Source organism: Sorex fumeus, unplaced genomic scaffold (genome assembly GCF_029834395.1).
Source record: "Sorex fumeus unplaced genomic scaffold, SorFum_2.1 ptg000078l, whole genome shotgun sequence".
NCBI lineage: Eukaryota > Metazoa > Chordata > Mammalia > Eulipotyphla > Soricidae > Sorex > Sorex fumeus.
Window position 1 is genome coordinate 11,272,814 of NW_026606135.1, and position 21,531 is coordinate 11,294,344.

General features: G+C 41.3%; 1 protein-coding gene across 2 annotated transcripts in view; it reads left to right on the plus strand.

The window, feature by feature from the left end:
- The first annotated feature begins 3,346 nt into the window (after positions 1-3,346).
- Positions 3,347-21,531, plus strand: part of TBC1D12 (TBC1 domain family member 12) — a 92,660-nt gene continuing 74,475 nt past the window's right edge. Inside the window, exon 1 of one of the 2 annotated variants that reach the window (XM_056130450.1) lies at positions 3,347-4,540. In XM_056130450.1, coding sequence (XP_055986425.1) covers positions 3,549-4,540 — 992 coding nt within the window. In that variant the 5' untranslated portion in view covers positions 3,347-3,548. The remainder of the gene's footprint in view (positions 4,541-21,531) is intronic. The other variant, XM_056130449.1, reaches the window with a different exon arrangement.

Consider the following 21,531-nt stretch of genomic DNA (forward strand, 5'->3'; position numbering starts at 1 on the left):
GAATTGGGACTGGAGCAATAGCACAGCGGGTAGGGTGTTTGCCTTGCACGCAGCCGACCCAGGTTCAATGCCCAGCATCCCATATGGTCCCCTGAGCACCGCCAGGGGTAATTCCTGAGCGCAGAGCCAGGAGTAACCCCTGTGCATTGCCGGGTGTGACCCAAAAAGCAAAAAAAAAAAAAAACCAAAAACCCAAACCTAAGAATTGGGGGCCAGAGCGATAGTACAGCGGGTAGGGCATTTGCCTTGCAAGCGGCCGGCCTGGGTTCGATCCCCGGCATCCCATATGGTCCCCCGAGCACCTCCAGGAGTAATTCCTGAGTGCAAAGCCAGAAGTAACCCCTGAACATTACCGGGTGTGACCCAGAAAGAAAAAAACAACAACTAAGAATTGAGCGGTTCATATGATCTAGAAATTCTACTTCTTGGCACCTATTCCAAGGAACCCAAATTCTATATATAAAAGACATTTGTAGCACTGTTCACAAAAGTCACAAAAATCTGGAAACATCCCAAGTGTTCAAGAAAAGTTGATAAAAAAAAGAAACCAATGGTATATATGCACAATGGAATACTATTTAGCAATGAGAAAAGATACTATCTTGCGATTTGGTGCTATGTGGATAGATCTGGAGAGTTTTGTGTCACTGAATCCAAGTTCTAATCAGAAGACCAACTGACCAAATACTTGCTCCTTGAAGACTAATATTTGAGAGACTAGGGCAGTGAGAAAAATTGATTTATTCAGGGGCTAGCAACTTAGGAAGTTGGTGAACTTGTCCTCTCAAAAATCTTACTTTTGTGGGCTGGGGTTTGGGGATTTTAAAGGGCTGTTAGAGGAAGTGGGCAAAAGCAGAAAAGGGATATCCAGTCATACAGTGTTCTGCTGACCTCAGTGGTTAAATGAAGTCACTGGGACATGCTGACCTGTTCTTTGTAAATCTGAAGATAACAACATTGTGCATTGTCAGCCCTTGGTGGTCTATGTAACCTCATCCAGAATAAGACATCTGTTATTTGTCCTTTTCTTCTCATTTGTAGTTGTCTCCTAGTTTACAACTAATCAGCGGTTTATAGGAATGTCTCAACATTAGGGGAAAGGCAGAAGCAAGAGGTGAGAAAAAGATCAAAATTCTATGGGGAACAAGATGGAGTTCCTAGTATATGCTTAACTTTGGGTGGTCTCTCACTGTGATTTGATTTGAATTTCCCTGACTCATTTTTCTAATGATGTTCAACATCATTTCACATCTATTAATAGCTCTCAGTTAACCTTTGGGAAAATGTCTTTACAAATTTTTATTTTACAATTTTAATTAATTTTTTTTGTTTTTGGGCCACACCCAGCGGTGCTCAGGGCTTACTCCTAGCTCTGCACTCAGGGATTACAACTGGTGAGCTTGGGGAATCATATGGGGTACCAGGGATGGAACCCAGGTCGACTGAGTGCCTTGCAAGTATACCTTACCCACTATACTATCTCTCTGGTCCCATCTTTATTAATTATAATTGGATTTTTGTTGTTATTGTTGAGTAGTGTGAGATTCTTTAAATATTCTGGGTATTAGACCCTATTAGAGAAATGATTTGCAAATATTTTCTCTCTTCCAATATTAACTTTTAAACTTTATTTATTTATTAAATCTCTGTGAGATACACAGTTACAAAATTGTTCATGATTGGGTTTCAGTCATACAGTGTTGCAACATCTGTCCCTTAGCTTTTCCACTTTTGTCCTGGAAGTCATTTCCCCTTCTGAAAGACTTTGGCAGTAAATGCATTGCTTACTGTACCCCTGACTTAGTCTTTTCTTTGTATCCAGATTAATACTTGTGATAGGGCAAAAAGAGATGGCACAAAAGGGACAGAATATGTGCTTCATATTTGGAAGTACAGATTTAATCCTGGCACAGTTTGCTTCCCAGGTACCAAGCTGGGATTAGCTCTTGTCCACTACTGCTAGAAGTGACCCCCCCCCCCACAAAACATAAAGGAGACCTGTTATTCTTTAAATGGATGCCTTCTGCCCATAATGTCTTTTTTTCACTAATTTGTTTTATTATTACTCACATATGGGTTATATCCATCCTTTTGTGTATAGGTATATTTATAAAACTGTTAAAAGTCTTGACAACAATGCTTCTTTGAAGCATTACTTCAGGAGCTGGAGTGACAGTACAGTGGGTAGGGTACTTCCCTGCACGTGGCCAACCCAAATCGGATCACCAGCATTGCATATGGTCCCCCCAAGCAATGACAGGACTAATTCCTGAGTGCAGAGCCAAAAAACAAAACAAAACAAAACAAAACAAAACAAAACATTACTCCCTGTCCCACTTCTGTCCTTTTGTTGGTAAACTACCTTCACCCCCATGGAACCTAAGGGCACGAGTTCTATTGCTAAACTGCATCACCTCCCCAACTAACGCATCTTTAATTCCTTATAGTACAATTTCTTTGTCCATTCTGAAATAATGAAACCTTTGAGTCTCTCTGCCCCACCTCTATCTTCATTCTTTCTTCACTGGGTGATGTCACTCATGACTCATATACTTGCGATCATTATTCAGATAACTATTTAGTCTGCCTCTTCAACATAAATCCCATCTCAAGGGACAATGCTTACCTATATTCTAGATAATCCCAATCTTTTACTTTTGCCAGCTATATCTCCCCTGTTAATCAATGACTCCCACCCTCCCTTATCTGAACACTAGTTTCTTCAAACCATATCGGTTTCATTCCCAAGGATGTTGTACTAATTGCTAGTTCCTTCCTCTTTTATCTGATCAATTATCGTGTCTGGTGCTGTCTACTTCTAAAATAGCTATTCCCACACAGTGGTCATAACTCCATTTTAATCCATCATCGCGGGTCCCGAATGATTTTAGTAGCCTCCTGTCTACCCTGATTCCACCTCCTCTCGGTCTTTGTATGCTAATGGAAAATGGAAGAGAAATGTGAATAAACACGATGCTAAACACCAAAGATCACTTCCAATAAGACGAAGTGGATGAGAGAATGTCTTTAAAAAAAAAAACAAACTGGGGCAATCGCGGAGTTGCAGATGAATATCATAAAGTCGACAGGTGACCAGTTACAAAGGGAAAGGGTTGCCTCTAACATCCTATCGTCTACTCCCACAAATTACGTCAAGTGAATTTTTTGCTACGCTAGCCACTCCAGCGCTCAGCCGAGTAGGAACTGTCATGCTCGGAGCCAACCAGCCTCCAACATCCGGAGGGCGAATCCCAGATCGGCCGCCCGGGCGTCGCGGGAGCGGGTCCCTCTAGCTCCCGTCTCTATGGTTCGAGGAATCGCCGGATCCGAGCTTGACCGGTTCGGCTTCTGCGCGTGCGCGAGCCCCGGCGCGCTCCCTCCCTCCCGCGACTGTCCGAGCCCTCGGGTGGGAGGGGTGCGTTCTGGAACGGTGAGGCGGCGGCGGCGGCGGCGGCGGCCGCGACCCTCGCTCTCGGGGCAGTTCCCGGGCCCAGCCTGCACGGGGGAGCCTTCGCCGCCTCCTTGGGCGGCAGTCACCCCGGCCGCAAATGGTGGGTCCGGAGGATGGCGGAGCCTGCCCGGGAAGAAACCCCAAGTTGCTCCCTGTGCCGGCGCCCGAGCCGGTGGGCCAGGACGGGAAGATGATCCGGGCCGCGGGAGGGTTTGGCCGAGGCGCGGGCGCCGCGGAGCCGCCGGAGCTGGAGGAGGACGACGAGGAGGAGGACGACGAGGACGACGACTCTGAGGAGGAGGAGGAGGAGGAGGAGGAGGAGACGCCGCCTCAGCAGCTCCTTCGGCGTTACCTCGCGGCGGCCGGGGGGCAGCTGGAGCCGGGGCTGTGCTCCTGTCCGCTCCCGGGCGGCCGGAAGACCCCCGGCTCGCCGCCCCCGGCAGCCGCGCGCCCCGCTGCCAGCTCGCCGGGCTCGGGCGCCGGCGAACGTCGCGACGGGGGATCGGCGGACGCCGGCGCGCCGCGGCACGGCATGACCAACGGGGACTCGGGCTTCCTGCCGGGCCGAGACTGTCGCGACCTGGAGGGGGAGGTTCGCGCGCTGCCGGGCGACCCGGAGCCGCAGCCCCGCCGCCGCCGCCTGCCGGGGCCTGGCGAGGGGAGCCAGGGGGGCGCGGGCAGCGCGGCCGGTGACTGGGCCGCGCCGCTCGAGGACCCGCTGCGGAGCTGCTGCCTGGCGTCGGCCGACGACGCGGGCAGCGCGGGCAGCGGCTCGGCGGGCAGCCCGGGCAGCAGCGAGGACTCGGAGCGGCCGGGAGCCGGCGCCGCGGACTCCGGGGAGGGCGCGCCGTCCGCCGCCGCGGCCCCGAGGACTCCAGGGGGCGGGGGCGCCGAGCCGCGGCTCGCCCCGGCCGAGGGGCGCCTGAGCTCCCGGAACACGTTCGAGGTGAGCCGCCGGCGGAGCTCCGGCGACCACCCGGTGCCCCTGGGGGCCGAGCCGCGCGCGTCGTCGCCCGCCGCCGAGCCGGGCTCGGCGGGGACCTCGTCGCGCGCTCGACGGAGCGGGGGCCTCGCGGACTTCTTCGCCAGGTACGGCGCGGGCTGCGGGGAGGGGCCCGGGGGTGGGGTGGGGGGGACGGGGTGGTCGTCGCTTGCGTTCGCGGACTTGGATTTGTCACCGGCACCGAACAGGGTCTGCATTGTGTGGTCCGCGGGAGACGGGAGCCCGGCCGGGGCCAGCGATCCTTTCTCTTCCACCGTAGCCGGAGGCCCTTACCTGCCGTCCACACCTGGTTTCTGTGTATTTAGGTCCTACCAGCCGGCTAGTGGCCGGTCTGCACTCTTCCGGGAAAGCCGGGCACCCTTCCCAGTCGCAGGTTTTCTCATTGTGCTGCAGGGATTGGGGTGAGGGTGGGGGCGGCGGCATGTGTGTAGGGGTGTGGTTGTGAAAGAGTGATCTTTTTGCAGTGCTGTCTGCCTGGAGTCAGAAAGCCCTCGAGGACTTTGGGAATTCTTTGAAATCAGAAGTGGTTGTGTGTGTTTCCTGGTGCTTAACCGTTTCAGTGACCTTTACGAAATGCAGCTAATTTGGTGTTAAGAATTCGAGAATTCGATCCCAATCTTTTAAAGCTAAAATTACTAGCAATATAGATTTAAAACAAAACAAAAAACCAAAATAGAACCCCCTCCCCCCCCCCGCTTTTGCCAGATTGACCTCTATTTATTTCAACAACTTTTGCTTTTTTTTTGGTATTCTGCCGGTTAAGGTGTCAGCCTTTGCAGACTTCAGAAGGCCTGATAGTGACAAGTAGTGAGAAATACTCAACTAAGTGCACGTTAATGAAAAAGCAATTTCTCTTGAGTCAAATTTTGACATAAAATCTCTGGTCGAATAGGAAAGTATTCCCAACTTGCAAAACTCTGCCCTGTTTGAGGAAGTTGACCAAAGTCTGGGAAAAAAAGAAAGGAAAGAAACAAATTCCATAGCTCAAATTTCAGAGGATTGTACTCTTTATTAGTATAAATAGTTGTAGGTGTATAGGTACACTTTTCTGATTGTATTTAAATAATTTCTTTTTCTTTTTTTTTCCTGCTTGTAAAAATTATTGCTAAATTGTAAACTTTGACCTGAGAATGGGAAGTTCTAGTTCTTTGTTACTCATAGGACAAAATATATGGTAGTAAGGTCTGCCTTTGTACTTACAGTTGCAAAAAAATATACTTAAAGTTTGTAGTGACAGTATTTTTTTTTTTTTTTTTTTGGTTTTTGGGTCACACCCAGCGATGCACAGAGGTTACTCCTGGCTCATGCACTCAGGATGCACTCAGGACTTAACTCCTGGCGGTGCTCAGGGGACCATATGGGATGCTGGGAATCCAACCCAGGTTGGTCACGTGCAAGGCAAATACCCTACCCCCTGGGCTATCACTCCAGCCCCGGTAGTGACAGTATTTTAAAAGCGCTCAAGGTGAATCAAACTTATCTATTTATGATCCTTTGTGGAAGGTCAGTAGAGGTCATTGTCTATATTTTGTTTGCTTTGAAGACAGGTTTCAGGCAGTCTAGACTTTGAAGAGGCTATTACTGACCCAACCAGCATTTCAACAGTGCTTGCTCAGTGGCTCAGTGGAATAGAGATGATTTGGACACACACAGATTTGGAGATGGCATACAGGCTAGTGGGGATTAAATTAGAACATAAATACATACATGCACATTGAGATTAGTAACAGCAAGTCTATTTTAAAAGATTTTCATATTAGCAGTAGGTAAACATCTTGTTCTTTAACTTGTATGCTAAAAGGATTTTAGTTAGTATGACATTCATATGGTTGAACTAATTATATTTATTAGAGTACTGATAAACTTAGGAACCCTGAAGCTAATCTCTCCAAGACTGTTTTCTTGAGATCAGAATATTCAAAAATATAGTTGTCATTGCTTCTTCATATAGCATTCTTGGGAAATGGCAGCGAGACAGGTAATTTTTATCTTAGCATTCAGCTGAAACTTCAATTATGAAGCTATTTTTTTTTCTTTTGAATTTTTGGGTCATGCCTGAACTCCCATCTTTCATGGGTTGCTCCTGGCAGTGCTAAGGGGACCATGAGGTATGGAGTATCAAACCCAGGACTCTTGCATACAAAACATGCACTCTAGCCCTCTCATCTATCTCTCCAGCTTCTAAACTACCTCTTCAGATTTTGAATATTTTAAAAGCAAAGATTATGAGGTAGTTTCTGAATCTGCCGTACTCATTTGTTGGTTTAAAGAACCCTATTTAGGGGGTATTAAATTGGAAAATTTTGTGGACTCTTTATTGTTCTCTAGGTACTATCTGTTTGAACAAATATTCCTTCCATCCGTAGGCATAATTGTTAGATATTCCCTTGTCCTACCTACCTAAGAGGTCTTTTTCTTAATTCTTGTCATAATTCTGTAGTTCCTTTTGAGGGCTCCCACTGAGAATGGTTTGTTTTAGAACGTATTCTTCTTAGAATGCATTCTTCCAGTTCATTTTGTTGTTGCTATTTAGTTCTGGTTTTTGGTCTTACCTGGCAGTGTTTGAGGGGCATTGTGATGCAGGGAATTGAACCCCCTGACCTCCTGCATGCAAAGAATGTACTCAGCCTGTTGGAATATCTCTCTGCCCACCTTGCCCCTCTACCCACTACCTTTCTTCTCAACCTTTTTTTTCTTGTTTTTGATTTTGGGTCACATCAGGCAAAGCTCAGGGATCCCTCCTGGCTCTTTGCTCAAGAAATATTCCTATTGGGCACATGGGACCACCAAACCCAGGTGAGCCATGTGCAAAGCAAGTGCCCTACCCACTATACTATTTCTCCAGCCCCTAGTTCATTTGTTGATGAGGAAAATGAAATGAAAGACCTTAGATTGATAAGAAACTAGGAATTTAAATTTCCACTCTAGGTTTATAATTAGTCATTTGTTTACTTTCGATTCTTTTCTCTCCTACTTTTTTCCACTTTCTTCCTTTACTGGATAGAAGATACTTTTATTTTTAAATTTAATTTTTAATTTTTTAATTTAATTTTTTAAATTTTATTTTTTTAATTGAATACAGTGAGATTCATAGTTACAAAGTTGCTCATGATTGGGTTTCCATCAAAACGTGTTCCAGCAAACCTGTCACTTTACCAGTGTGTGTTTCCCACTGAATAGGGACCAGAGCTACAGAACAGCAGGTAGGGCGTTTGTTTGCCTTTATGTGGCCTACCCTGGTTTGATTCCCAGCATCCTATATGATTCCTGGAGCACTGCCAATAGTGATTCCTGAGTGCAGAGGCAGGATTAACCCCTGAGCATCTCCAGGTGTGGCCCCAAAACAAACACAAATTGAACTGAATATCAGATAAACAAAAGGCAGTATTTTATGCCAGTTTATATGTTTACTACAGAGTTGTTTTCTGTTCAGACAGATCATTAACAGGAAAACTTTGTTGAACAGAGTAGAAATCATGCAGGACAGAATGGAATTTAGTCCAGCATGGAGTTCCCTTTTCTCCCAAATTAATGATTTAAATTCTGTTTCAAGCCTTATTGGGGTCTTGTTTCAGCTCTTTGAACTCTGTGTGTTTATGATAACCTGAAGTAGGAGCTTCAGAAGTAATGTACTTTCTGATTCTTGGCCGTTACCTGTCTATAACTGTGTTGAAATGCTAGAGGGATACCATTGTACCCACTGTCAACACAGTCATGAGGTGATGAAAACTTAAAAGAAAAATTTATTGTTTCCACACTTCACTATTGTTCCTTTAAGAATTTATAATTCTTGGATTAAGAGTAATGCCATGCACATGGCCAACCTTGATTTGATCAGGGTTGTTGCGAATGGTCCCTGAGCACAAGGCCAGGAGTAAGTCCTGAGTACTGCTAGGGATTTATCTCATAGTTTCCTGCTTGTTAGGCAGGTGCATTTGCCATCCAGCCACCTCTGAGCTCATATTTACTTCCTTTGTTGTTTTTTTGGGCTACAGCTGGTGGTGCTCAGAGCATACTCTTGTGTCTGTGCTCATGAATCACTCCTGGCACATCTCAGGGAACCGACCATATGTGGTGCTAAGGATCAAATCCAGGTCAACTGTATACAAAACAAGTTTCCTATCTGCTGTACTATCTTCTGCTCCTTCCCCCACCTCTTTTTGTTTGATACTGTTTTTTGGTCACACCTGGCATTGCTCAAGGATTACTCTTTCTTGGCTTTGCAGCCAGGAGTCAATCCTGGTGATGCTCAGGGCACCCTATGGGAATTGAACTCAGGTCAGCCACTTGCAAAGCAAGTTACCTCACCTGCTATACTAACTCTCCAGCCCTTCTCTGACCCTGTTCAAATATTTTTTTCAAATAATTATTTTTACTTCCTTTCTGTTCTTTGTTGTTGATGTCCAAGGGTTGCAAAGCTCATGGTTGGTTGTGCTTGCACACTTGGTTGCAGTGCTCACACACTTGGTTGCAGTGCTCACTAGGGGCCACACTTGTTACATTGGCACAGTGCTCATCTTGGGGTGCACTCATGGTTGTGGTGCTTCTGGAGATTGATTACATTCTTAACCTGGTGCCCACACACTTGTCTGTGGTCCTTGTACACTTAGATGCCATGATAATTGGGAATTATACCCTTCAGTTACAGTGCATGCGCAAGCTTATTTTCAGTGTGCCAGAGTTTGCTTGTAGCACCAGGGATTTCAAAGGGCAGTGGCTCCTGGATTGTACTCAGAATGTAGGGTGGTGTTTGTGATTGAACTTTGCAACCTCAAATCTGCAAAGCATGCAGTCTGCCAATTGAGCTATCTTGGGGTCCTTTAAAAATGCTTTTCAGGGATCGAAGTGACAGTACATCAGGTATGTTGTTTGCCTTGCACTCAGCTGACCCAGATTCTATCCCCAGTATCCCATAAGGTCCCCTGAGTACTTGTCAGGAATAGTTCCTGAGTGCAGAACCAGGAGTGACTCCTGAGCATCTCTGGGTGTGGCCCCCAAAAGAGCAAACAAAAAAAGCTTTTCATTTTAGAATAGTGCTAGCTTTACCAAAACTTGTAAAGTTGGTACAGAGCTTTTGTACTCCCCTCATCTATTTCCTCGTCAGTTAATATCATATGACTGTGGTATAGTTCCCACATCTAAGAAACATGTACCTGTTTACCTTAGAAAGATTTATGAAAAATTATTGAATCTGTGCCTCTAGCATGTGAAGCATGCACTACAGCCCATTCAAATATCTTTGTGCTAATTTCCATGAATTGCTGAAGTTTACAAATAAGACTTTTAGTGAAGTGGAGATGCATTGACTTGAGAGATAAGATACTTGACTTTTTGTCCTGTGGGATTTCTTCTATTAATACGTGACACTGCAAATTGTGTTTAGTTTTATATATATGTATGTATATATATATATACATATATATATATATGTTTGAGCCACCAAAATCAAATTTGAAGCTAGTGTTGTCATTTGTAAAATTAGTAGAATAAGGTTTCAGGTTTACTATATTATGTTATTGTATTAAGTGATTTTTCTTGCATGCTCTGTTGAACAATTCAAGTATTTGCTGGCAAAATATTACAAATTTGGACTAAGTTAAAGTGGATGCGTTAAAATACAAGGATTTTTTTACATTTAAACTGAAGTTGCCAAGGAGAGAAAATAGCCCCTTTCTCTCTAAATTCTCTCTAAATTCTAGTTTGAATTTCTTTCAGTAAAAGTGTAACTGTCCCTCAGATTAATGATGGTAATTATCAGTGATTCTTGTTCAGTTTCTCATACTTAGATGGTACATAACAGCATCTCTTAATTTTTTTTCTTTAGCAAACTGGATGTTTTTTCATTTCTTGTCTTTGGAGTAGGGGAGGGAAATGGTATTGGGGGAAGATGTGAATGGCACTGAGGTTGAGGAGAAGAGGGGGAAGAAGAGAAAAAATATCTAGTTAATCAGTAAACTAGTTTAGGATTTTAACTTCTAGATTATGAACTACTTCAAAAAGACTGCTCATGTACTACCTTGGTAAATTTACAGTCTAGTGCAGCAATAGTCTTAGATTTACTTATACTTCAGAATTATCTATATGTACATTAAGGAAAATCAGATTCTCCAGAATTCATAACTTCTGCTTATTCAGTTTCAGGGGACTTGAAACCTTCATACTTGAGGATAATAAAATGCTAGACAGTACTTGCTTATTGACTGTGCAGTTCTGGACAAGTTATTTTGTCTTTTTGGATCTTAAGTAACTCATCCTAAAATATAATGATGTTTAGCTCATGGGATTGTCATGAGGGATAAAAGAGATAATAATCTAATTGCCTTGTATTCATTTGATAGTTAGCACTGTAGCACTGGCTGGAGCGACAGCACAGCGGGTAGGGTGTTTGCTTTGCATGCGGCCGACCTGGCCGACCTGAGTTCAAGTTCGATCCCTCCACTGAGGATTCAAATGTTATTATTCAAGCTAAGTCAAGACCATTGCAATATCCCCCAACCTCATCATCAAAATTCACTGGTTTATAGAAAGGAAGATAAATGAATTAGTTGACTTTTAAGCTACATCCAGTAGTTCTCAGGAGCTTCTCTCAACTTTGTGTTCAGCGGTCATTCTTGGTGTTGTTCAGCGAACCATGCTTTGCCTATTGATTTCTCTCTTTGGCCAAACTGTACTGATTTCTCTCTCAGACCAGACTGTACTTTTGTGTACTGCATGAAGAAGTTCTTCATACTTTATGTAGGATATTTTAATTTTGTTGTTATTTATTTTTCCCATTATCCTCCCTTTTCTTGCTGTAATGGATGATGTTGCTATGACCGGAATTGTGCACACCCGACTGTGGTACTCATACATTTACGTGCAGTGCTTTGTGAGAGGGGTGTAGCACACATCTGGTTTTGGTACTTACACATTTGGTGAGTTGCTCACTAGTGCTCTTTACCCCTTTTGTGTAGTACATTTTTAAATGTGTATTTGGTGTTAAAATGAACTCTGGTTTATTCTTGATAGTGTGTTTCTAAAAATCTTGAAGTAAATCTGAAAAGGTCCCTAAGTGAGGAGTATTAAGACTTTTAAAAAATTGTATTTTTTATTGTTTTAAGTGATTTAATAAGAGCAGTAGCCATTTTTTAAAAATTACGTTCATGAAATATTTAACTTGGTTCACTCATATATTTCATATTTAGTATATTGTGGTAGAAAGCTTTGGGGCGGGGAGTAGAAACATTTGGATATTTTGAGACTGGTTAACATCTGTTAACCATCTCTAAATGTCTACAGAAAGGGAAAAATAGTCCTGGAGGCAGCTTATTTTCTCCAAGGATCTCTGTAAGCTATGCTAAGAGTTGTCCACAGGTAGTTCAGATTGATAATAGCTTGGACCCCACTACTACAGTAAAATTAATTTGGGTGGTGGAGTCTAATAGGAAATCTGGGGTCTCAGACATAGAGTGCAATGCATACATTCTACCTCTGTCACATCTCTGGACTTTTTTGTTTGGTTTATTTTGGGGGGCACGCCAGGTGGGCAGGCCTCAGGGCACCTTAAGTGATATTGGTCATTTGAACCTGGGTTAACTGCTTGGAAGGCAAATTGTCTTCCTGCTGTTACTATCCAGTCTTAAGAGAATAATTTTTAAAAAATTTTTTTGAGAAGGTGTGTCACACACACCTGGTAGTACTCAGGCCAAGGGCTGCACCTTGTGAGATGTTCTTGGTTACTCCTGGCAGTCAACCCTTCCACATCTGCATTCCGCTGTATTTAGATCCAGTCTTTACTTAGAACCACGTCCTTGGCTCTTACCACAGTAAATATTCCTCACCCATCCAACCCTGATGCTGGAGATTGACTTTCGGATTCAGAGCATCACACATGGGGGGCAAGTGCTTTAAGCACTGAATCACATCCTGGACCAACTGTATTAATCCTTAAACTTTACTGTTTAAAATTACCTGGAGGGATTTGTGAAAATGGCATATTCCTTGAGATGTCACCTTCCCTCTACTCTTTGATGCGGTAGATCTTGGGTTGTTAGGAGCTTCACATACAATATTTAACCAGGAACTCTCAAGGAATTCTGATGCAGATGCTTCTCTGAGAGTAATTATTAAAATAATTGTTGACAGTTCTCAGATCATACTTAAAGGTATAAAATACATTTATGTTGGGGTCTGAAGGAAGGTAGGTAGGTACATTGGTGATTGGTGTGGGGTTGAAATTTCGTGCATGGGAAACCATCATTAGCAGTACTGTAAATCATAGAACCTCACTCAATAAAAAATAAATACAACGAAAAGATCCCATTTTAATAATGACAACATTTTATAGTTGTCATTGCTTTGTTAATTTAATATTGGGTGATATTTAGGTATTAATGTGTTGAACAGAAAATAGTTGAGATATAAATGTAAAATTATTTTGCTAACTTTTACTAGCTTGAGGAATCATTTCTGCATAATATAACTTTTGCTTTCTTTTTGTAAGTGAGAAGGGTTTTAAATTTAGATTTTACAGTATTTAGATAGCTGTGAGTGCCTTTTCTCGACAGACCTTTAACTTACAAAACGTCACACAAGTCTCCTTATTGTGGAGTCATAACTTTTTGCCTATTCTTATTTGTAAAATACAGAAGGTGTTAATTTTCCTTCTTTCTGCTGCTAGTTACGACTTTTTGAGTGTCTTTTAGAAATCCTGCACATAGCACATGGCTTATTCCCCTCCAGAATTTGCTATTTCAGCCTTTCTTGCACTTTTTATTTCTGTGGCTAAAAGAAAAAAAAGAGTGAAAACCATGTGACTGTCTGGGTTTTCAGCAGGCCTTTTCCTGCAATTAAGAAAAGTTTACCTTTGGAAACCAAAGCTACAAGTTACACTCTTACTTACAGTTTGAGAGTAAACTTGGTAATGTGTTTAAATAACCTTTGAATCTAACTTGACAGTTTCTTTTTAACTTGACTTTTAGGTATATTTCTAGGTTAAAAAAACATTTTCATCTGCTTTTCTCTAACCCCAAAGAGATTAAAACATTTTAATATGTTTTTGGTACCGAACATGGTAGCTTTAAAATACAATTATGTGCTATGTTCTATTTCTCCCTAGTACTGTAATGTGTTACCAGCCGTCATACATACATACACTGGAAATTACTTAGAGTTTCCAAATCCGGTTTATGTTAGTTTTTTTTTTTGGTTTGTTTGTTTGTTTTTGGGTCACCTACCCCGTGATGCTCCTGGCTCTATTCCTGAGTAATACTCAGGAATTACTCAGGGGACCATGTGGGGTGCCAGGGATTGAACCTGGGTCTGCCCCATGCAAGGTATTATTATTTTAAGTGATTTAATAAGAGCAGTAGCCATTTTTAAGTGATTTAATAAAAGCAGTAGCCACTTTAGGTTGTTTGTTATCATCTCAGGCTAACCTGGGGAAGTATTTTTTTGTTGTATCAAAAACTACAAGTAAAATTTTTTTGTTAGTAAAGCAAAAATTCTCATGTCTTCTCTTGAAAAGCCAGGTATGGATTATAAAGTAAAACTAAATACTTGTTTTCATACTATTCCAGTTAGAAATAGTAAGATAGAGGAAATATCTTATCCTTAGATCTAGGATAAGTTATTGGAGAACAACTTTAGAGAACATTTGAAATTTATATAAAGAAAAATCGTTGGAAAGAATGTTACATTGAAATGAGCTTTGTGTCCTATATTTTCAGGTGTGGGCTTCAGAGCATTGCTACAGAAAGTTTCTCTTTTTTTTACCTTGGTGCCTTTGTGGTTGTTTCTGGAAACAGTTCTTTAAAGATACCTGCTATGCCTCCCTCTTTTTAAAACATTCATTATAATTAATTTTTTGTGTGTGTCATGCTGGGAATCCGACCTAAGGGACGACTTTATCGCTGAGCCACATCTAGGACTCTGCCTCTCTTAACTTCCCTAATGTCCCTATCCCTGCACGGCCACGTAACAGGCTGTATCCTGCCACTGAATGAAGCCCCAAGGAAAGTGTAGAAAAATATTTTATTTATAAACCTAAGTGGTTAGTATTTAAGAAGTAAGTAGGAAAATGTTACTTAAGAAGTAAGTAGGAAAATGTCAGTAGCGCCAGAGAAAAAATTGGGGGAAACTTATAGTAGATGATCCTTGAATGCTTGGATTTTGTTTGAATTGTAACAAGGCTGAGAATAGTATAGGTACACAACTGCATGTGCAGTTATTCTATTTTATTTTTTGGAGGGGCAGGAACTGGGCTATACTAGAGATGCAGAGGGGTTGTTTTGGCTCTGTGCTCAGCAGTAACCCCTGATGGTGCTCGGAGCCTATAGGTGGTTCTGGGGATTTGAAGCAGGGTTGCAGTTGCTACAGCCAGGATTGTCTCTTGTCACTGGAGAACTGCTGGGCTTTTGGAAACTGCAGATAGATACTCATTAGTTTTCTAGATTGTTCTTGGTGCAGGTGAGATAAATTATTAAAAATTTATGCAAAAACGGTTGGGCTAAATTATGGAGTTTGTATTACTGGGTAAGGAAATTTGATTCCATGAGGGATAGTGGTACATAGGACCTTTGATGTTTTAAAAGAAATTGGGTAGGAGGTCTGAGCCACAACCAGCTGTGCTCACGGCTTACTCCTGGCTCTGCCTGAGGATCACACCTGGTAGTACTTGGGATCTTATATGGTGCTGGGGATTGAACCTGGCTCTGCTGTGTATGGGGCAAGTGCTTTCCCTGTGCTATCTTTCCAGGCTTTGATTTTTTTTTTTAAGTAAGGACAATTGCTTAGAATTATGTTTTAGAACATTGACTCTTACAGAATTGTAACAGATAATTTAGAATCAGAGAAACTGTATACAAGTGTATCTGGCATATATTTGTAGTTTTTATGATGTCTTTATCAAAATATATCCAGAGTATATGTAAATATCATTAAATTTTTTCCCTATCAGAAGTGATAGATAACAAGTTGAGTGAAATATGATTTTTATAATAAGCTTTTCATAAATATTTAATGAAGGCAAATCACTGAATCTGACTTCTATTTTGAGAAAAAAAGATAAGAAAATAGAACGTCACATAGAACATGTTATCTGTCATGTATTCTGAAGAATAATACAGTGAGTAGGGCACTTCCCTTGGGCATAGCTGACCTGGGTTCAATCCCTGGCACCACATATGTTCTCCTGAGTTCTGCCAGGAGAAATCCCTGAGCACAGAACTAGGAGTAAGTCCTGAGCTCTATCAGGTGTGTCCCCAAAGGAGCAACAGGAACAAAACAAAACGAAGAAGAAGAAAGAAAAGAGCACATACATTTAGAAGAGAAAAATGAAGATTTTGAGAAAAATCACTAGGGAAAGGTACTGATTACACCAACATGAAAAAGTGTTTAGAAATAAATGGGGAAATGACTTTGTTAGTGCCTGCATCTTTGGTCTCCTGACATCCACAACTGTATGGAATACATTTCTGTTTATAAGCCACCAAATCTGAGGTATTTTGTTATAACAACTTGAATAAATCAAGACCACAAACTTCGAAGGTAAAAGTCATTTTTCTCATTCTGTCGCTGCCTAAACTCAAACTTCCATTTGTGAGTATAAATAAACTATCAATATGGATACAACAGTGAAATAAGAGTCAACGGTCTGATGTAGTGGTAACATAGTAAGAGTTTGCTTATTATGCAGAAGATAACAGCTAAATATGTTTTCAGAATTGTTTTGAAAGCAAAATTTCCTTTATTTGACATTCCATATTAATTTTAGAATCAGTTTGTCTATATTTGCAAATAGCAAATATATTTGTTAATTAACTTGGGGAGACTTGATATTTTTACTATGTTAAATCTTCTGTTGAACATAGTTGGTCACACCATTTATTGTTGTCTTTATTTTTTTAACTTCATTAGAGTTTTATAGTTTTCAGCAAACATATCCTGCTCATGTTTTGTTAGAACAACTATAAATGATGAGTTATTTTTAAAAAATTTAGGTTCTAATCATTGCTAGCCTATTAAAATATTATGGTTTATTTTTGTTTGCCTATATCCTTAAGCTTACTACAGTTAGTTATTCCGGGAGTTTTGTTATGAAGCCTGTGGAATTGTTAATGTAATAATATTATTTGCAAATATTAGGGAATTTTGTATTCCCTAATTTGTAAGATTGATTTTTTTTTTTATTTTGCAGCATTGGCTATGACCTTTTGTACAATCTCAAATAGAAGTGAGGCTAGTAGACATCCTGCCTTGTTTCTGATATCTAAAACAATTGGTCTTTCACATTAAGTATGGTGTTAGCTGTAGGCGTTTTTATAGGTATACTTAATTAGAACTTTCAAAAGAATTTTTTTAAAGAGTGGATTTAATGTCAAATACATCTCGTTTTCCTTTTGAATATTGAATGAGCCTTACATTCCGGGGATAAAACCCACATAGTCTTGCTTTTCTTTTAATGGACTGTCACTTTAAAAAAAAAATTTAGAAATATGTCAGTTTTATTGATAATGATTTTTAAACCATACAACTCATTCATTGTATATAATTAAGTAGTTTTAAATAGTTTTAAAATGTATTTAGGTTTTTTATTAATAATTTTTAATTACAGTTTCAGTAACATGTTCCGGTGGTATTAACATTTGTGGTTTTGATCTATAGTTAAATGTAACTCATTACTACTGAAGTGCTCAATACCTTCTACCAATGTCCTTATGTTGCTTCTTGTGTTTTATTATTATCTCTTGTGATTTTGGGTCCATACCTGGCAATGCTGTGAACTGTTGGGACTCTGTGTGCTGAGTCTCAAACCTAGGACTCTATCTGTGTGCTGCATTCTCTTTATCATCCCTCCTGACTGTATTCAGTGAGTGTTTTATTTCATGAGATTATAAACCATCACCACAATCAATTTTTTTCTATCCCAGTTGCAACCCAAAGTTGTGCTCTGTCTTGGTAGTGTTTGCTGCCCAGCTCATCGCCACTCCCTTCTTGGCAGCATTGTGCAGTCTCTGGTGCACCCCAGCCAGGTGTGTGCAAATACCATAACTAAAGATGTATGAGCACCAAGTCTAGATGTGTATGAATATGTTTGTGAGAACTGCAGTGACCGCTGACAAGCACTATAACCAAAATGTGCCTGAGCTCCACAACTAAGAGTGCAGCTCTTGATGAGTACACTTGCAAGCACTACAGCTGAAATACTATCCTAGCAAGCTGTACTGCTGAGTGTGTGCGAGCATCACAACCAGATGTGGGACTCTGCACCACAAATGTTTGTGCAATCCCTGGTCATTGTACTACAGTCCTTTGAATCATCTTCCTGCCCTCAACAACAAAGGGAAGGGAAAGAAAGGAAGAAAGGTTTTCTTCAAGAGAGAAAAAAGAAAGAAAGCTTACTTCTTAGTGACTAGAATATTTTGCTTATATTCTGTTCCCTGTAACTGATCTTGTTCTTGTTTTAGAAGTAGTTTTATATATTCTTCTTCTTCTGATGGTTTCTGTCTTTCCCTCTGAATATCTACTATATTAACTTAAGGCCACGGACATTTCCTTTATGATGTACCTATATATGGCATCATAGGTATGCCATACAAATGCAAGAATATATTCACTGTCACTGTCACTATCCTCCCATTGTTCATTGATTTGCTTGAGCGGGTCCAGTAACATTGTGAGACTTCTTGTTACTGTGTTTGACATATCGAATTTGTCACGGGTAGCTTGCCAGGCTTTGCTGTGCAGGCGAGATACTCTCGGTAGCTTGCCAGCCTCTCCGAGTGGGGTGGAGGAATTGAACTCGGGTCGGCTGGGTTGGCCGCGTGCAAGGCAAACGCCCTACCTGCTGTGCTATCGCTCCAGCCCTAGAATATATTATAATGACTTTTAAGTTTTCCCCTTAAATATATTCTGTTTTGTTCTCTCACTACAATAGCGACAACGAAAATGGTGTCTGTCAGCCACGTACTGCCTGAAACACAATAACTGTGAGAGAAATTAGACACATGGCTAGGGATATGGTATAATATAATCCTGTGGCATAATACATCCTTCACGTTCATTACACCTACTATTTTATCTCAGGCACCAAAAAAGAAAATTAAAACTCCACATAACATGTCACCTTATGGACATGAAAAACGGGAAGAAGAAACTAATAGATACCTTTGAACTGTTTAAATGAATATCAAAACACATTTGCTTATGTATAGGATGAAAGAGATTAGGGATCATTGTGAAGCCCTTCTGTCTTAATCATTCTGTGGAGGGGAGTGAACAAGTAAGTGTAACTTGTAAGTAAAGGAAGTGTGCTGGAGGAGACCTGGCTTAAAGAAAATATCTAAAAACATTTCTGTAGACAGCTATCCAAGAAAAATGTTTATAAATACATCATTTACCAAAGACTGTGCATACAATTTGGAATGGCTTTGCACCACCCTCCACTAGCCCATTTGGTAGGTTCATTGAGTTGGTGAAGAACCTGTGACCTGATTCCTCTCTCAGGTTCCTGGCCCCTTAGCAGAATTGGATGCTGCTGACTTCGATTCAGTCCCCACCACCAAAAAGCGCTCCCGGCTCTACCAGGTGTTGTCCCAGCCCCTCATATTTTCTACCCACCAGTAGCTTTCACTTCAGTTTTGAAATGATAGTTTTTGATGAAGAGTAACTGATGTTGATTTGCGATTTTAGTTTCTGACAGTTATGATATCTGAAAATAAGTTACAGGCTAGAATGAAAGTACAGTGGGTAGGGTGACTACCTGGCATGCAGCTGACCTGGGTTCAATCCCATGTGACCCCCTGATCCCCCGGAGTCAGCCCTGAGCACTGCCAGGGGTGGCCAAAGGAAAAAAGGAAAAAGAAAGGAAAATAGATTAAACAAATGCATATTAAATTCTTGTTATTTTGTAACTTTTAGGATTTATAATAACAGACGAGACCCGAAAGTAGCTGAAAAAGAAAATTCTTAAAATTAAAAAGGCCTGTGAGCTGGCAAAAAAAAAAAGGTATTAGTAATGTTATTTTCATATGTAGTCAGCTGAAAGTTTTTTTCGAGAGAAAACTGATTGAGGTTTGGAAAGAATGTAAGTAATCTTCATGCCAGATCTTTAATCCAGAATACTCAAGAGTAGCCAAAGTATTGTGTTTTAAAGAGACAGCATTGCCACTTCCTTGAATTAATAATATAGACAATTATAGCATTCCACAATCACTAGGTAATTTCTTTTTAAACTGTCTTATACTTTGCAAAACTTTTGATGTGTCTTAGCAGTCAGTTTCTACTGAGACAGCTTGAAGATCAGGTTTTGGTTTCTAATTTTTAAAAGACTTTACTCCTTTGATTGACTTTTACTTCTTATTTGGAAAATAAACCCTTTGAATGTGCAACACTCTATAAGTGATGATTAGAATTTAGGAAATATAAAAAGACAAAATTGACATATTGATGTTAACACTGGACAAAGCTCATTTTTTTTCCCCCTCTAAAGTTCTTACTTTTGGCAGTAAAAGATTCCGCATTTGGGCTGGGGTTTTAGCTCATTAGTATAGTACTTCATTTGTGTATCTGGGCACTTGGTGTTTATTCACTGGCATTAGAGGGAAAAAGTTTCAAGATTTGACAGTTTTCTGCAGTGTGAAATTCCATAGTCTGAAACACAATGGAAGTTACATAGCTTTATCTCAACTCCATAAATGTTTTTCCAGTTCTTTTATTTATTAACTGCCCTGGCCCCTCTCTTTATTTTTTGTTGCTGCAGTACACTGGAGCTTATATGTGGGGATTCACATCTGCAGAACTGAGGATTGCATTCATTTGGAAATGTTGTGAGGTGACGGTGATTAAATTTGTGGCTCCAAAACGTAGGCATTCTGCTACTGAGTCATCACTGTCCTGGGGTTTTCCGATTACGTTTTACTTTGGGGGGAGGCAGGGAACATGCTAAGAATTGAACTTGGGACTGCACAGAAGCAAGGTAAGTGCTCTACTCTGAGCCATATCCTTGGCTCCAATTTGTCAGTTTTTAAAAATTTTTTTTTAACTTGTAAGGTAGTTCACAATATTTGGTTACATTTAATATTCAAACACCAATCCCACCACCATTATATCTTCCCACCGCCATATTTGGGGTGTTTCCATCCCAAACCCCAATTCCTGTCCCAAAGCAGAACCGAAGTAATATATTTTGTATTGTCTGTTATGAAAAACCGCTGAAAATGCTACAAAAAAAGTATCCATAGAGGAAAGAGTGTGAAGATTGTTCTATGTTGGCAGGGGTCATTAAGACCTTCTATAAGATATCACTAACATGTTGTTAAAAGGTTGAGCCTTGTGAACTTTCGTGTATTTATCTGCAAATATGTATCTATCGATCCATCCATCTCTCTATTTCCCTCTATGATTGGTTGCCTACTATTTGAACCCCATCAAATGTGGTATGGTTCTCTTAAAGTGTGGGTAGAGTATGTCTTATGACGTGTCATGCGGCCGCGAATGCAGCAGTGCAGTTCAGAAATAGATTCAATTGTGCGTGAGGCTTGGCCGAGTGTGTGGGGAGCAGCCTTGAGCATGATAGTGGTTGGGTTCTGGAGGTTTTTGGCAGCCGGGACTGGGTCCCTTGGGACGGAGGGGGGGCCTCTAACCCGTCCACCTCTGGGGCACCCCGAGTGAAACAGCCCGGCACAGGGTCTGGTGGCATGGCTATGGCGAGCGCCATGTTATGCTCCCTTCTGGGAGAGAAGGACATGTGATCTTCAGTGTGTCAGTTCTTAAAAGAGTTGGAGGTTCTGCTACCTTAGAACTCACGAGCATTGAAAAGAAAGAAAAAGAAAGAAGGTGGGGGCAGATAAGAGAAAGAGAGAGAGACAAAGTCAGAGAGAGAGAGAGAGAGAGAACTTGCTAGCTTGTATATAGTCATCGCTGGTTCTATTTCTAGGATCGGGGTTGGGACTTGAGCTCATTAGTAAGAGTACTGATGGTGCTCTACTCACATGGTGCTTCAAGCACTGCCAAGAGTGAGCCTTGAACAAAGCCAGGAATAAACTCCGCATTGAGCATTGCTGTGTGTGGCTCCAAGCTTTCTTCGCACCCCACCCCC